The 12854-nt window shown below is 41.2% G+C and overlaps 4 protein-coding genes across 4 annotated transcripts; 3 read left to right on the forward strand and 1 right to left on the reverse strand.

The window, feature by feature from the left end:
• Nucleotides 1-1012: 1012 nt before the first annotated feature.
• Nucleotides 1013-3394, forward strand: LOC122818866 (uncharacterized). Its single transcript, XM_044094473.2, has one exon. The coding sequence runs from the start codon at nucleotides 1089-1091 to the stop codon at nucleotides 3090-3092; it is 2004 nt and encodes a 667-aa protein (XP_043950408.1). The 5' UTR covers nucleotides 1013-1088; the 3' UTR covers nucleotides 3093-3394.
• A 545-nt stretch (nucleotides 3395-3939) lies between these two features.
• Nucleotides 3940-5533, forward strand: LOC108032455 (MAM and LDL-receptor class A domain-containing protein 1). Its single transcript, XM_017106281.3, has 3 exons — nucleotides 3940-4198; nucleotides 4459-4948; nucleotides 5116-5533. Exons 1-3 carry the CDS (start codon nucleotides 3976-3978, stop codon nucleotides 5318-5320), a joined length of 918 nt encoding a protein of 305 aa, XP_016961770.2. The 5' UTR covers nucleotides 3940-3975; the 3' UTR covers nucleotides 5321-5533.
• Nucleotides 5534-7029: 1496 nt separating this feature from the next.
• LOC108032732 (MAM and LDL-receptor class A domain-containing protein 1) lies at nucleotides 7030-9296 on the forward strand. The gene is made up of 3 exons (XM_017106713.2): nucleotides 7030-7282; nucleotides 7945-8434; nucleotides 8593-9296. Exons 1-3 carry the CDS (start codon nucleotides 7060-7062, stop codon nucleotides 9287-9289), a joined length of 1410 nt encoding a protein of 469 aa, XP_016962202.1. The 5' UTR covers nucleotides 7030-7059; the 3' UTR covers nucleotides 9290-9296.
• Nucleotides 9297-9595: 299 nt separating this feature from the next.
• On the reverse strand, nucleotides 9596-12854 carry LOC108032731 (protein Spindly). Its single transcript, XM_017106712.3, has 6 exons — nucleotides 12253-12854; nucleotides 12024-12189; nucleotides 11741-11956; nucleotides 11531-11672; nucleotides 11292-11390; nucleotides 9596-11228 (listed from the first exon to the last, which is right to left on the reverse strand). The coding sequence occupies exons 1-6, from the start codon at nucleotides 12769-12771 to the stop codon at nucleotides 10079-10081; spliced, it is 2292 nt and encodes a 763-aa protein (XP_016962201.1). The 5' UTR covers nucleotides 12772-12854; the 3' UTR covers nucleotides 9596-10078.

Here is a 12854-nt window from a genome sequence, read left to right on the forward strand (position 1 = left end):
GCAAATTTGATTTTTATTAAGTTGCTTAAAAACAGTGCAATTAAATGCCTAATTAAACAAATATAATTTAAATATTATCAAAATTTCATCATACTCGACTACCAGATACCTATTTTAACTTGCAAATTTGATTTTTATTAAGCTGTCTAAAAACAGTGCAATTAAATGCCCAATTAAACAAATATAATTTAAATATTATCCAAATTTCATCACACTCGACTACCAGATACCTGTTTTAACTTGCAAATTTGATTTTTATTAAGCTGTCTAAAAACAGTGCAATTAAATGCCCAATTAAACAAATATAATTTAAATATTATCCAAATTTCATCACACTCGACTACCAGATACCTGCTTTAACTTGCAAATTTGATTTTTATTAAGCTGTCTTAAAACAGTGCAATTAAATGCTCAATTAAACAAATATAATTTAAATATTATCAAAATATCAAAATATCAATATTATCAAATTTGATTTTTATTAAGTTGCTTAAAAACAGTGCAATTAAATGCCTAATTAAACAAATATAATTTAAATATTATCAAAATTTCATCAAATTTCCAAATAAGACGTAAGCTGTTGTTCGGAATTTTTTTATTTTAATCTAGATTTTTGACATTTCTGGCAAAATGTGAAATGGCCCATTTACGCAAGTTGACTTCCGGTCTATATAAATTCCATGATTTGAGATTGCGAAACTAATTTTTTTTTATAAAACATTCCGATAAGTTTGTGGCACTCTATTTCCTATTTCCTTCCTGTTCATGGCGGCTTATCAGCTCTGAAAATTCCTACCATTTGCCTGGCCATAAGGGCCAGCATTTGTTTTTTTAGTCGCAGCCAAAAGAGAGATACATACAGCATGCCTTGCCAATTAAGAGGAGAGGGTAGCATCCAATGGGAGATGGCCAGCGGGGAGCATATTGAAATGAAGCCAAAGGTGCGCCGATGTTTCGGCTTTTCAGTTTGGCTTTTCCAATGTGAGGGTCGCTCGGCGATTTGTTCTCGCCTCAGTTTGATTTTCGCACACGACGCGGACGAGCACGGATGAGTTGATAGCTTAGCGGATTCGCAGTGACACGCTCCGATGGGCACATCGCATTTTTCCGAGATGATGACGCAGTGCGTCTTCGTCGCTGTCGTATCGCTGATTTTGTCACACGTGCGGGCAGCTGGCGAAGAGACGATGTCTTCCGCCTACGGGTCCATATCATCGCCGCCCGCTTGCGTCATTCGGGCAACGCTCTACATGACACCCTCTGCGAGGAGGAGCGGCCAGGACTTTGGATTGCCTCTGGATATCGATTGCAGTGGAAACCATACGCTGGAACTGGGTTCCTTCGACTTGGGTGCCCAACGAGTGGCCGGAAAGAGGCATGTTCTGCTCGATGGCTCCGAAACACCTCCCTTGGGCATCTCCAGCTATGGTCTCGAATACCTGGATAATTGTGTGGATCTAGAAAGCATAGAGGTCCAACGATTTGTGGGCGATGCCACTCTGAAACTAAGCTGTGGAGGGGCTTTAATGCCGAATCTCACCACAGTATCCCTAAAAAACAATGAGCTGGGCACATTAAGTGAAGATACTTTCCAGGACTTGCCGCATCTGAAGCTAGTTCAACTGCAACATAACTCCCTGAGATACCTGGAAAGTCTTCAAGGCTCTGTGGAACTGGAAGAGCTGTATGTCCAAGACGAAAATGAATTGGTTCTTAAGGATAATAAGTTCCTGCTGCAGCTGCCTGGGTTAAGAAAACTCAGTTTGATGAATATCAAACAAATAGAGGGAACATTTCTCAACACCTTACCGCAAAATTTAACCGATCTTACACTCAAAGATGCACCCATCCAACCAGGGGACCTCATACTTAAAGATGGTATAGCCAAGTTGGTTAATGTTAGCCTCACAAATTGCCAGTTGCGACACTTCGCCTTGGACCCTCCTCACAATCTGGACCTTGTTTATCTAAACCTAAGTGGCAATGCTTTGAAGTCTTTCAACATAAGTTTCCATGATGGGCCAAGTACGCTGATCACCTTGGATTTAAGCAGAAACAAGCTGGAGCAGCTGAACTCCACATGGTTTTATAGGACGACCAGCCTGCGGAGTCTCTACCTGCAGGAGAATCACTTCCATTCGTTGTCGCTCTTTCAATTGGGTTTGCTTTCTCCGGCAACCATTCAGCACATTGATTTGAGATCCAATGAACTAATGAGTTTTGGGGAGACAGGAAAGGCAAACTATCCGTACTGGAATCCACAGCTTCGGATTTCAATCGATGATAATCCCTGGAGCTGCCAGTGGTTGCTGGACTTCTATCACAGCCAGCCCCAGTTATTTCGGGTTTTCCAGTACTCCAAATACATATCCCATATCAATGTTAATGGGTTGACCTGTAAGCCCCAAGAACCGCCCACGGAAGAACCGCCCAAGTTGAGGAGAATTATGCATGTGAGGATCAATGGTTCGGAGTCGGACTCTTCGATTCCCGTGGCACATCCCCAGAGAAATGTTTCCAGTTTTACGGTCCTGTACGGAAATCCCGTAGAACTGCACCGAAGTCAGCGATCCTTGGCACTGATAATCGTATTCATGTTGCCTCTAGGAATCGCCTTTCTTTTCCTCTTGCTCTATCTCTACCTGCACTGCGAGCGACTCTTCCATTTGTCCTACTACGCGTCGGGATTGCCTTGTTTCGGTGGCGAAAAGTCCTCCAGTGGACCAAGATTCGTGGACCATGTGGACATTGTGCGCTACCCCATAGCAAATGGCAATGGTAATGGTTCCGCAGTGGATTTGGAAACGGAACTGCCAGACGGCTACGAGACTCCGGTGAGTGGAGGTGCCTCGATTTGCAATTGCACGGGTCACAGGGAATCCGCCTGCTCCAGGACGCATCACGTCACCTACGAGTCCCTGCCCACTGAACTGCCGTATCAACTGTACGCAGAGATCAAGGAGCAGGTGGACGAGAGTGGAGACCCAGACGAGATGTTGGCCGCCTCTGCAGCTCCCACGGCTCCCATCTACGATCATCTGTCCTTCGTGGAGGAGATGCCAAAACTGGACGAACTGAGAGACATTTCCTAAATAAATAAAGCACAAACATAATACTTAGTATACTCATAGAGCAAATAAGATGTACATATAAAATTAAAACGATGCGATTTTGGAAACTATGAAAAATGAAAATTAATTTCCAACATTGGCCGTACATTTATGGTAAGTGTCATACGAGTATTGAATGTTAGGCAGGAATGCTCTATGACACTCCCTGAAAAGTTGCTTGCTCCCATTCAAGAGTTTTTGCATAAGATTCATGGTATTGTTTTTATTATTAAGAATTTTTGCAATTAACTTTAATAAAAAAAAACTTTAAAGCGTTACCAAAATGCTCAAAAACGTATTAATGATATCATTACATTTCAGTTACAATTGGAGGGTTTTTTTATAGTATAAAAGCCAGAGCGTTAGAGTAGTAAATCAAATTGGCATCAGCATGCCGAGATGGAGTTCTGGTTTTAATCAAAAGAAATCTCAAGAGACCCCACACGCTACAATATAATATAAAAGATCTTAACTTAAAGGAAGTCACGGGTTATACACTGTAAGCAAAAAGTTCCGGCATTATCCGAATATAGAAAGCAAGTATTAGGGAGAATTTCATTTGCCCTGTGGTAGATTCCGGAAATTCCCAATCTATATAAATATAATAGCCATTGTTTCTTAAACTTTTTTTTTCTTGATGCTGATAAGGAATATATAGTGCGCTGATCCACCGTTGCGCACTTTAAGTTTTTGAAAATAGCAGTTTCGCAAGAACTTTATCAGCTGAGTCGTTGTTTCTTTATCCAGTTTTATAAATTCTTTCTTTTCGGAGGTTTTGAGCTTGATGGCTGAACACGGATCCATCAGTCTTTCTTCAACTTTGGGTGGTAACACATCCAAAACTAAAACCGCAGTACTTGAGGCTATGGCGTTATACTGGGCTTTTGTACTGCTTTTGATTTATAGTGTAGACCACACAAATGCATTTTGTGTAAAATCGTTAGATTTAGATCATGGAAAAGTCACATATAAGGACAACAGCTTCTCAGTAGAGTTTCAGTGCGACCCCGGTTATACCCTGCATGGAAGTGCGGAGCTTCCCTGCAATGGAGATGGTCTCATTACAGAAGAAAAGCCATTCTGTACAAGTAAGTAAATATAAATAGAATTTAATTTAGACTTACATTTCTATAATAAAAATTAATCTAGAAATTTTTTATTAAGTTTTAACATAACAAAAACTACACGTCTTATCAACTAGTAAATCAATTTTAACAAGAAAAACCTTATTTAAGGAAACCTTGTTCTAAGACAGATCTATTTTTAAAAATCTAGCTAAAAGCACCAATATTAAAAACTAAATGTGTAGTTTATATACCCTATATCCCTTATTCGCTACTAATTTTAGAAAGCGGCTGCAAATTGGAAGACGGAACTTTAACCGACTTACCGAAGCTGGAGATATCTTGCCCGTTTGGAGATTTGTTTGGACATTCCGTTGCCTATTGCGATGGAGAAAAGTGGAGCAACGAGCTGGGTAAATGTGGGCCTGAAAACAAAACGGCTTACTCCTGCAATTTCGAGAGCGCGAACAGATGTGGCTGGATGGCGTACCCATCTCCTAGTGTTTGGATGAGGGTCAGCTATGTCACCCACTTCCATTACAAGGAAACCGGACCCCTGACCGACAGCGAAACCGATGGATACTACATGCGGATGGTGACCGCGACTGGCAAGTCCTCGGACAGCTACCACCTGCTATCGCCTAGATATCCCAAGGAACTCAGTCAGCAGAAAGCCTGCTTCTCGTTCCGCTACTACATGTTCGGTCGGGGAGTGGATTCCCTGATAATATCCGTTGCACCGGACTCCGACCCCATCAATGGTACAATTCAGAGGTAAGTTGCTAGGGTGACCAGAAGGGCAAAGCTAACTCCTCGAAAACGTACCATTATAAATTTAATACTAGTTAAATTTATCACTAATAATTGTAATATTAAATATAAAATTTGTTTTCGTTTAATGCTAATTTAATCATTTTTACCTTCTATCTATATTCTATTAGGCATAGTATAACTGGATCCCAAGCAGCCAAGTGGTTAACTGGGAGTATCCCCATTCCCAAAATGGAACAGGACTTCAGAGTGGTCTTCATCGGCAGGAATACGAAGGGTCGATTCGCAGACATCGCAGTTGACGATGTAAATCTGAAGTCGGGTGTAGATTGTACGCAACCGCAAGCACCTCTTCAATCACCAGCATCAGTTTAAACCTAAAACCACTTCAACCTCAGGCATCGGAGTCGAATAGCTCAACCAAACCCACCACTAAGCAGCCAAAGTCGCAATCTATATTTCTAAGAGATATTATTGTAACATTGTTCCATCCTTTTCAAATCTTTTCATGGTACACTTTTAAATACTAATGTAACGCCTTTTAACTTCAATAAAATATGGGGTACAAATTAACCCCTACGCACTACACATTTTGATTTTTAATTTTTGGTCGACTTACTCCTTTTTAAATTTCCGAAATTAAATATATATTTAGGGCAAGTCCAGATTCGCAGATTGTCGCCTTATATTTTTGAATATTTTATGTGGTTTGAAACTAGCAGCGCTAAAAGGAAATGTGCGCAGTGCGATCCAGGGGGAGCTCGAAATTTTAAACTAGTTTTTTTCAGAAGTTCGTTTTTATACCCTGGCAGAGGGTATTACGATTTCAGTCAGAAGATTCCGACCCCATAACGTATTTATATTCTTGATCACCATTACTAGAGGAGTCGATCTAGCCATGCCCGTCCGTGCGTCTGTCCGTCCGTTTCTGCGCAAACTTGTATCTCACTTTTAAAGCTATCGGGCTGAAACTTTCCCAAAAGTTTTCTTTCTTTGGAAGGTAGTATATAAGTCGGTACAGCTGGATAGCTCCCATAGGAATAATCGGGAAGAAATTTTTTAAAAATTATATCTTTGGTGTTTTTAACGTATAACCTCCACCGCTTGGAAATAACACTTTTTAATTAGTTATGAATTTCGAAATATATTTAATCAGAATCGCACGATCGGAAAATTAATGGAAAAATAAAATGAAACGAAGAATAGCTTTGGTTTTTTTTTGACATATTATCTTATACTATTGGAAATATAATTTTAAGAATTTCAAATTCAATTTAATTAAAATCTGACGACTCTAACATTAAGCTGTCAAAGAAACGGTTAGAGAAATATTGAAATCATTTTTATTTAATATCGCTGAAGCTAGCAACAATCCTTAAAAATTATACAGAGTGTTACTAACATTCAGTATTTCTCAACATCCTTTCTTGTTTCAACTTATATCTCAAAAGCGATTTGGGCGTTAGAGTGGGCGTAGCACAACGCATCCTAGGCATCAGCATGCCATTTTGGAGTTCTGGTTTCAATCAAATAAAATCTCAAGAAACCCCACGTGCAACAATAAAATATATAAGACGTTATCTTGAAGGAAGTCAAGGGTTATACACTGTAAGCAAAAAAACAGGATTATTTTTTTTAATTTAAACTTTGTGGGCCAAATATTTTGGGCAAGTTCTTTATTTCTTAAGTTGGCAGATCCGTTAATGACATCTGGGCAGAATTTCATGTGAATGTCCTGATCGTAAGTATATTAAGTTTTTACAATATCTTGATCAGAAGTCCTCATTCTTCATGGCCATTTTGTCGAACATTCGCAAGCAAGTATTAGGAAGAATTTGATTTGCCCTGTAGTCCATTCCGGAAGTTACCAAACTATATACATAATAGCTTTTATTTCTTCAAAATTTTCTTCTCTTGATGCTGATAAGGAATTATAGTGCGCTAACCCTCCGTTGCGCAAGAACTTTATCAGCTCAGCCATTGTTTCTTTATCCAGATTTATAAATTCTTTCTTTTGGGAGGTTTCGAGTTCGATCGCTGAACACGGATCGACCAGTCTTTCTTCAACTTTGGGTGGTAACACATCCAAAACTAAAACCGCAGTACTTGAAACTATGGCGTTATACTGGGCTTTTGTACTGCTTTTGCTTTATAGTATAGACCACACAAATGCATTTTGTGTAAAATCGTTAGATTTGGATCATGGAAATGTCACATATAAGGACAACAGCTTCTCAGTAGTGTTTCAGTGCGACCCCGGTTATACCCTGCATGGAAGTGCGGAGCTTCCCTGCAATGGAGATGGCCTCGTTACAGATGAAAAGCCATTCTGTGCCAGTAAGTGCTGAATATTTATATTTATTAATATTGGTTAAAATTTGTATAACAAATAATAAATATAATAAATATAATAATTATGTATTATTATTAATACAATAAAAAGTATTCAAAGTATTACAAATGAAGCAGTCAAACTAAACAAAACATCTTATACATTTTGAGTGTAGTTGCATAACTTAAGTATTCTATAACATTTTAAAAAGCTTTAAATAATACATTTTAATAAAAAATATATAAAAATTTTTAAAACCACGTAGATACATAGAAATAAATGAATGATACATATATACAAAAAATTAAAGAAAATAAGATGAAAATCAACAAAGCAACATTTTTTAAAATAATTAATTTTTTAATTATTGCTCTGACCTTTTCTTTGACAGCTATATTTTAAAGTTGTCCCATTTTACTAAATTTAATTCGAAATTCGTAAAAATACAAACAATGATATTTCCAAAAGTATAAGATAATATGTCAAAATACACCGAAGCTATAATTTATTTCATATTATTTTCCCACCCATTTTCCGATTTTTCCTATGACAGCTATATAATATAGTCGTCCGATTTTGATAGCATTACTACATTTTACCAATTAATTTTATGTAGCCATGTATATCTATATATACATCTATACCTCTCATTTATAATTAAATTTAGAAAGCGGCTGTAAATTGAAAAACGGAACTTTAACCGACTTACCGAAGCTGGAGATATCTTGCCCGTTTGGAGATTTGTTTGGACATTCCGTTGCCTATTGCGATGGAGAAAAGTGGAGCAACGAGCTGGGTGAATGTGGGCCTGAAAACAAAACGGCATACTCCTGCAATTTCGAGAGCGCGAACAGATGTGGCTGGATGGCGTACCCATCTCCTAGTGTTTGGATGAGGGTCAGCTATGTCACCCACTTCCATTACAAGGAAACCGGACCCCTGACCGACAGCGAAACCGATGGATACTACATGCGGATGGTGACCGCGACTGGCAAGTCCTCGGACAGCTACCACCTGCTATCGCCTAGATATCCCAAGGAACTCAGTCAGCAGAAAGCCTGCTTCTCGTTCCGCTACTACATGTTCGGTCGGGGAGTGGATTCCCTGATAATATCCGTTGCACCGGACTCCGACCCCATCAATGGCACAATTCAGAGGTAAAGTTGCTAAGGATCAGAAAGGGCAAAGCTCCTCGAAAACTTACCATTAAAAATTTAATACTAGTGATAATTATCATTAATAATTGTTATATTTAATATCAGATTCATTTTCGTTTTATGCTTACTTTTTTAAAATTCTATCTATATTCTATTAGGCATTGTATATCTGAATCCCAGGAAGCGAAGTGGTTTACTGGGAGTATCCCCATCCCCAAAATGGAACAGGACTTTAGAGTTGTCTTCACGGGTAAAAATGCGGGGGGTCAGTTCGCAGACATTGCCATCGACGACGTGGAGCTGATGCCGGGTGTGGATTGTGCACAGCCCATAGACCAGGAACCACCAATTCCCAAAGGGCCGACACTACCAAGTCCTTATAAAGGAATAGTATGGCAAGCACCAGTTCCACCGCAAGCAGCTCGTCAATCACCAGCACCAGTTCAACCGCAAGCAGCTCTTCAATCACCAGCAACAGTTCAACCGCAAGCAGCTCTTCAATCACCAGCAACAGTTCAACCGCAAGCAGCTCTTCAATCACCAGCAACAGTTCAACCGCAAGCAGCTCTTCAATCACCAGTTCAACCGCAGGCAACTGGTCAACCTCAAAAACCAGTTCAACCGCAGGGACCAGTGTCGAAAAGCTCAGATCCACCAAAATCCACCACTGAGCCACCAAAGTCGAGCAGTACGCAATCACCAATCCCCACCATTCCGCAAGCACGTGCCGCCAGCTCTTTGACTAAAAAAGATAGTAACAGCTCCTCTAACACTTGGTTATATATTTCAATCGGTATCCTGGCCTTGGCTTTGCCAGTATGTATATTTGTGTTTCTTAAATTTTTTAAGAAGTGAAGCGCTCATCTATATTTCTAAGAGCTATTATTGTAAAATTGCTCCGTTCTTTTTAAATCTTTTCATGGTACACTTTTAAATACTAATCTAACAATTTTTAATTTCAATAAAATATGGGGTACAAATTAACCCATGAGCACTACACATTTTGATTTTTAATTTTTGGTCGACCTACTCTTTTTAAATTTCCGAACTAAAATATTTGAGAGACAAGGTCAGATTTGCAGGTTCTAACATTATCTTTTTCTTTTACAATGTGAAAAAAAGTATATCTGAATGTAATTTTGTTTAAAATTCAAAGTATAATTATTAATTAATATTAGTATTGTTTATTGACCTAAAAAAGTGTTGGTTCGCCTCTCTGACGACCAATTTTATGTAACTTAAATAGCTGTATTACAAAAACTCTTTACTTTTTGAAATGAAAACATTTCTAAACTTATTTCAAAAATTATAAATTTGTGGTAAAAAAAGTTTTAAGTTTTAGTGGCAAGTATGTAGAACACAATCCCATGTAAAGCTTTTATAAATGTTAAGCAATATGGGCGCAATTCGTTTGTGGGCGTGGCACCCCGCTGTGCTGGAAGCCCTTAAATCTCCATGCCAAATCCCAAAATTATAGCTTCCAAGGCTATACTATATAGCTTCCGCCGAATATAGTATACCGAATAATAATTATTATTTAGTCTTTTCTTTTATTATGATTTCTCCGTTGTATATGAGTAACAAATTGCTGGGGATCCCTTAGAATAAATATAAAATGAAGTTTCCATTGGAAAACTGATTCAATCACTTCATAGTTGGCTTTCGGGAGCTCACAACGATACGCCGTATGATGTTTGGTCTTTTGATAGTGGGCTTAATGTCGTTGGATTCCCCAGTCTCAGTTGGCTTTGCATTTTCCTTGACCAGCTCTTCACTTTGGCTTTTTTCCAAAGGACTTAAGTTGTGGACAATCGGATCATTTGCACTAAACTTGACCGCTTTTTGCGAATCTTCGGCGAAGACCCCCCGTTTTTGGGAGAGGATAGAGCGCACATTGTTGTTAGTTGCGTCTTTGATGACGGCAGTTTTTACAGAAGTTCCTTTGCGTTGTGGTTTTTGTGGCGCGCTACTGTTTACGACCCCGATTCCTTCCATCTTTAAAGAAGTTTCCTCGTCGCCGCTGTCTTCAGTCTCGGTTATCAGCTTTACTAGCTTCACTGGAGTTCCCTTGCGCTGCGGCTTAGCAGGCGTCTCCAGCAAAATTTCGCTGGACTTCACTTTTATGCCTCCCAAACGCTGCTTAACCGGAGTTCCCTTCATCAAAGGCTTAGCCGGGGCTTCGTTAGTTTTCTGGTCTTCTTCTTCGGCCTCACTCAGGTTTATAGGCGTTTCTGCTTTATTTGGTATTTTTGTAGGACTGTTGCCTTCCATCTGGCACTTAGGAATTATATCCGATGCTTCCATCTCCACATTTACAGGTGTTTCCTTTTTGACATTGACGGGGATGCCATTCTCCAAGTTTAAGTTGTTTTCCCTCTTTATTTTAACACCCATAATTGTCTTAATTGATGTGCTGTTTGTCATATGCTTGATTTCAAATTCTTCGGATTCTTGTTTGACCTTTACAGGTGTACCCTTAAGGGCGGGTTTTGCTGCGTGTTTAAGATGCTCCATTACCTCTTCCTTAACGGCTGGCTTTACGGGTGTATCGAGAAGTATTGTTTCAGTAGGAGTTGGATCAGATATTAAAGAGGTTTTTGGGGCAGATAATTGAGCTGTTGTACGGGGAGATGACGGAAGTACACTGACGATGCGAGGTAACGCAGCTTTTAGCTCCGCCTCCTTGATGTTAAACTCCATGGCCTGCATCGGTTTGAAGCCGATCTTGTGCTCCGTCAGCAGATTTTCGCGGTCAATAAGCACGCAGCGAGATTTCAGGGACTCAAAGCGCCAACTGTGAATGAAGATGCACAAATCAAATTAATTTTAGAAAAGGAAATTGACCAAGTAGACATACCGTGCCATTTCCTGCTGCACGGATCGCATTCGTTCCTCCAGTCCAGCCTTCTGGATGCGCATGCTATGGAGCTGCGCCTTCAGCTCGTCCGTTTCGCGTCTAAATGGGGATGAGGATTAGGCATTAGGGGTGTGGAGGCTACCTAAGTGGTCAGCAAGAACAGGCCGTAGCTGGTGAGGCTCAGCAATTGATTGCCGAGCGAGGCCAGCGCAGTGTCGACCAGCAGGGGCAACTCATACTTGCAGAAATCCAGCATCGAGTCCAGCCAGGTAACCGACTTCTCGCTGGCCAGCTGGCGCAGCCGCTCCTGGGAGAGATTCAGCTGCCGTTCTAGGCTCTCGTTGGCAGCCATCAGATGTCGGATGCGCTCGTTCAACTTATCTGTGCACGAAAGGGGGAGATAAGCAGTGATCTTATATAATTTATAATCTCGTTGGATAGAAACTTACTCTGATAGGTCTTGTCTGCACTGCAGAAGATTGTACTGCAAGCCTGCAGCTCGGTGTGCATGGCCACGTTCTCACGCTTGAGACGCCTGATCTCGAACTGGCTGTCCGAAAAGGTCTTCTTCATGTCCAGATAGCTCTTCTTCTGGGCCGCCAGCAGGTTCTTCATGGCCTGCCTTTGGTCGTCCACCTCGGCGAACAGAGAGTTGCCCTTGCGATCTACAAAAATGGGCAGGAACACTCAATTTTTATCTACTTCTCGGGGGCGCGAGTGTCCCATAGCTACCATTGTTTTCGGGGGCGGAGGTAAGTAGCGCTATCTTGGCATTGGCATCGACGAGCTGCTCCTGGCAGCTCTCCAGCAGTTGCAGCTTCTCCTCCAGCTCGTCCCGCTTGCAGTTGAGGTTCTGCTCCATGCAGCTCACCCGATCCTGCAGGCACTCGATGGTTTTCTAGCGATTTGCAAGTTTATATTAGTGGTTTCACTTTTGGGATGTTTAGAAGTAGACAGCCACCTCTTTTTCGGCCACCGCAAAGGTGTTGGCGACCCGGGCATCCTCGTACTCGGCCAGTTTTTGCATCAGCTCGCTGTTCTCGGCTTCGAGGGCAGTCAAGCGCGCCAAGCACTCCTCGTGGAGATCAGCGGACCTGGTGGCTGCCTTATCAGCCAGTTCCCGTTCAGCGGCTGCCAGTTTGCTCCTCAGCTGGCTGGACTCTTCGACCTTGGAGTCCAAGTCCTGCTGCAAGGTGTCCTGCTCCTCCTTGAGCGCCTTGTACTTCCGCCGCAGCTCCTCCAGTTCCTGCGCATCCCCGCCAGAGTTAGTGGCCACCGGCTGGCTGCCGAGCTGTTCCAGTTCCTGGGTTAGGTACGCTTCGGCCGCCAGGGCGGTGTCCAGGCTCCTCTTTAGCTCGTAAATCCTTTGCGCATCCTTTTCGCTCTGGTCCTTCAGCTGCTGGTGGCGGTCGTGCAGCAGCTTGTACTCCTCCACGATGTCGTCCACACTCAGGGCGCTCAGGTCCAGATTTTTGAACATTTTCAGGTATGTCTAACTAGCAGATTGTTTACTCGATCGTTTTTTAAAATAGTTTTTTTTTCAAAAAAAGACGCCAGCAGTGT

The sequence above is a fragment of the Drosophila biarmipes genome, chromosome 2L (genome assembly GCF_025231255.1).
Source record: "Drosophila biarmipes strain raj3 chromosome 2L, RU_DBia_V1.1, whole genome shotgun sequence".
NCBI lineage: Eukaryota > Metazoa > Arthropoda > Insecta > Diptera > Drosophilidae > Drosophila > Drosophila biarmipes.